The 3,949-nt window shown below is 32.4% G+C and overlaps 1 protein-coding gene across 1 annotated transcript; it reads left to right on the top strand.

The window, feature by feature from the left end:
• Nucleotides 1-938: 938 nt before the first annotated feature.
• LOC137658909 (uncharacterized) lies at nucleotides 939-1,992 on the top strand. Its single transcript, XM_068394029.1, has 2 exons — nucleotides 939-1,522; nucleotides 1,833-1,992. The coding sequence occupies exons 1-2, from the start codon at nucleotides 939-941 to the stop codon at nucleotides 1,990-1,992; spliced, it is 744 nt and encodes a 247-aa protein (XP_068250130.1).
• The last annotated feature ends 1,957 nt before the right edge of the window (nucleotides 1,993-3,949 follow it).

Raw genomic sequence — 3,949 nt, 5'->3', positions numbered from 1 at the left:
GCAATTGAGCTCAATGTAGGATACATTGCTGGCTCATTAATCCCAGTAATGAAAGAAGCAACAAAGCAATATTTAAAAGCTCTCACACTAAAAGAAACAAGAAGAAAGAGCATATCTAATGCTCCACCGAAAAAGAATAAGAAAGTATATGCAAGCAGAGGAGATGCATATCAGCCAGGAGCCTTTTAGAGTACCAAACCTGGCAACAATGAGTAGCCTGGCATGCCATGAAACCCCCCCCCATGCAACAATAGAAAAATAAGCATGTCTAAAAAACATATTTACCAACAAATGTTAGTACATCAAAACTTTAAACTGTTATTTCTCAAAATAATATTTTTTGTTATCAAACTGCAACTACTTCCTTATTTATGGACCAATTTTTAAAATTCGAAAAGTATTATAATTCTGGATGATTGTAGAAATAAATTATATTACAAGATTTTTCCTATCGGCCTCCCCAAAAAAATTAATTGGAAAAATATTTGAAAAATTTATTTTTCTAAATTTATTTTCACGAGATGGAACAAAAAAAATATAAGAAAAATTGAAAATATGGTAATGTGGTTGTATTGTATATACTATAAGCCCTATGTTGGCTTTTAAACTTCTAAAATTCATTCATAAATGAGGATATATATTTTGAAAATAAGAGAAAAAGTCCACCAAAAAAAAAAAAAAAAAATATTCAACTTAGGGAGACTAAAATTGGCTGAGGTATTGTGTACATATAGACGCATATTCTGTGCAAATTTCACTGTCATAGTGCAAAAATGAACTCGCCTCGAGTTTCTTCCCGTCTCACTGATGATATCACCACAATTCCGGCAGTGCTTTTGTGGTTTTGTCAAGTGCGGATGTATGTGTTTTGCTGTCGCAGCAGGTCCCCTTTTGTATCACTTTTTTTTTTTTTTTTTGGTTGTGTAGCTGTTTGTAGTATGTCTACAGGATATACTTCTATTGAAAACAGAGTGCTTGTGATACACCTTCACGAGGAAGGCTTAAAAACTGGTGCAATCAGTGGGAAGACCTGCGTAAAACAAAGGACAGTCCAGAACATTCTGAAAAAGTACCGGGTGAGTGGGGGCAAGGAGATCCTCAAGGTAGACACAAGTCCTGGTAGACCACAAATTATCAGCCAGAGGGGTTTAAGGGTTCTTGCTAGGAATATCGAGACTAATCCCATCCTTACGGCTGATAATCCAGAGGCTGTTGCTGGAGCTTCTGGTCGAACTGTTCAGCAACGCTTACAGAAGGACCTACATTATTCGAAAGTGAAGGCGCGAAGGAACCCTCTAGTATCCGCCAAACAAAAGGACCAACTTGCATTTGCCAATTCTTACAAAGATTGGGACCTCGACAAGTGGAGGAAAGTGTTGTGGAGTGACGAGGCATCTTTCTTTGTGGCGGACACAAAGGGCAAGCGAGTTTGGCGCAAGGCGACATCTTATCCTCTCAACCCTGAGTACCTCAGCACGAGTGTAAAGTTCCCGGCTTATGTTATGGTGTGGGGTTGTTTTGGGTATAGGGGCAAGGGATCATTAGTTTTTTTTTTTTTGTTTTTTTTTTGCCTAAAAACGAGTCTGAATAAAAATTCCTACTACACCTTACTGAACGAACATTTAGAGGACTCTTTGGAAAAAAACTAACACGTGCATGTTTCAGCAAACCGGCGCCCCGTCCCATACCGCCAAGCAAAACATTAATTTGCTGAAAGACTGTGGTATAGAGTTTATTTGTGACTAGCCAAGGAATTCTCCTGACATATCACCCATTGAAAATTTATGGGCCATAATTAAGACAATTACATTAAGTTAATATGTCTCCGATAGAGAAACTGACCAGAGAGCTACAACGTGCTTAGGACAACCTTTACCCAACCCTCCTAAAGACATTAGCCGATTCCGTCCCCAAGAGACTAAAAGAGGTCAAGAAACGTCGTGGCATGCGCATAAAGTAGTAGGGCAGGGGTTGGTGAGTGTTGATCATTAATTTAAATGTATTTACTTTATTAGTTGTTTTTTTTTTCCTGAATATTTTCCCATGCGTAAACTATTTTTTAACTTCAAATTACCTGTATATATATATATATATATATATATATATATATATATATATATATATATATATATATATATATATATATACATATATATACACATATACATAATCATATATATGTTTATATGTGTGTATATATATACATATATGTTTATATATATATTATATATATATATATATGTTTATATATATATATATATACAGTATCCACACACAATATATATATATATATATATATATATATATATATATTATTAAATCCTAAGCTACAACCCCAGTTGGAAAAGCAGGATGCTAAGGATGCTATAAGCCCAGGGGCCTCAATACGTAAAATAGCCCAGTGAGAAGAGGAAATAAGGAAAAATAAAATATTTTAAGAATAGCAACAATGTTGAAATAAATATTTCCTGTATAAACTATAAAAACTTTAACAAAACAATAGGAAGAGAAACTAGATAGAACAGTGTGCCCGAGTGTACCCTCAAACAAGAGAACTCTAATCCAAAACAGTGGAAAACCATGGTACAGAGGCTATGTCACTACCCAAGACTAGAGAACAATGGTTTGATTTTGGAGTGCCCTTCTCCTAGAAGAACTGTTTATAACCTCCTCTCACCAAAACCAGAAGATCGTTTAAAATAAGATGTATCATTTCTTTTATGAATGAAGAAGTTGATTTTAATTAACTAGCCAAATATTTTTTACTCATATCAGGAATGAACCCTTTCCAGCATTTTGACTATAATTAATTGGTCCGTAACGTCCATACTTATCACTGACGTCCAAATACTGGGCCATCTACCTCACTTATTCAATATATGTAGTTATATAATTCTGTTACGTTTTAACCATGAATCATAATTCAGGACTTACTTTTATAGTACTAAGTCCATACAATTTTTTTCTTATACAATTGACATATATACATATATATATATATATATATATATATATATATATATATATATATATATATATATATATATATATATATATATATATATATATTGAAATCATTACAGTATAGGCAATGTACATTTATGAGTGATACAAGCATATCATGTCTCTAAGTTTTAATGATTATCATTTGTATCTAATAAAATCGTAAATGACAAAAAAAAAACATTTCATTGTTTATAAAAAAAGCAAATGGTTTTAAGCTTTTATCTGCTTAGTAATCTTTTTCAATTCACATCCTATCAATAAAGTGTTATGTTTGGGATTTGATAAAGCAATTCTACCTATAACACTACCTTTAATAGGTTTAAAATATACAATATACATTTCTATTACAATTGAAAATTTCAACCAAAACATTACCCACTAAATCCGCAAATATTTTAAAAGTACTAACCTCTAAAATATACCTTCAAAATGTTACGTTGAAAGCATCTCGTAGGAATTCACTAAATTATCTAAAGAAACCCATAAATTCCTTTTCTCTTACTTTGAGCTTTCATATAAGTGATAATTCCTCCCATGATCCTAAGTAATTGGATCAAGCCCAGATTACTTTTTTCCTAATTAGTGCCTTATATTCAAAACCTAATTCCCTTTAAGTTTAATCTACGCGTTAACAAGAAGCTGCGTCTAGGCATTCTCTTTACAAAACTCTAATCTTAACTTTGTCAATAGGTATAACTAGCCTATCCCCTTAATCTTTCGAAAATAATAATGAAGTTTTACATCAAAAAACCACTCTTAGAACATCTGCTTTTAAGAAATATTTCGTGAATGTTGATTTAAAACTATTTTACTGATGGTTTCCTAACTTTAAGACTATCATAACTCGAATTGAATCACCATTTGTTTCATAAAACAATGAAAAAATTTAAGTTCTTAAAATGCTCCAAATTGCAACCGTTATTAACTATATAGGCTATATTCT

Source organism: Palaemon carinicauda, chromosome 19, assembly GCF_036898095.1.
Source record: "Palaemon carinicauda isolate YSFRI2023 chromosome 19, ASM3689809v2, whole genome shotgun sequence".
NCBI classification, from domain to species: domain Eukaryota; kingdom Metazoa; phylum Arthropoda; class Malacostraca; order Decapoda; family Palaemonidae; genus Palaemon; species Palaemon carinicauda.
The sequence above is the reverse complement of the archived record's forward strand: the minus strand, read 5'-3'. Positions and strand labels throughout refer to the sequence as shown.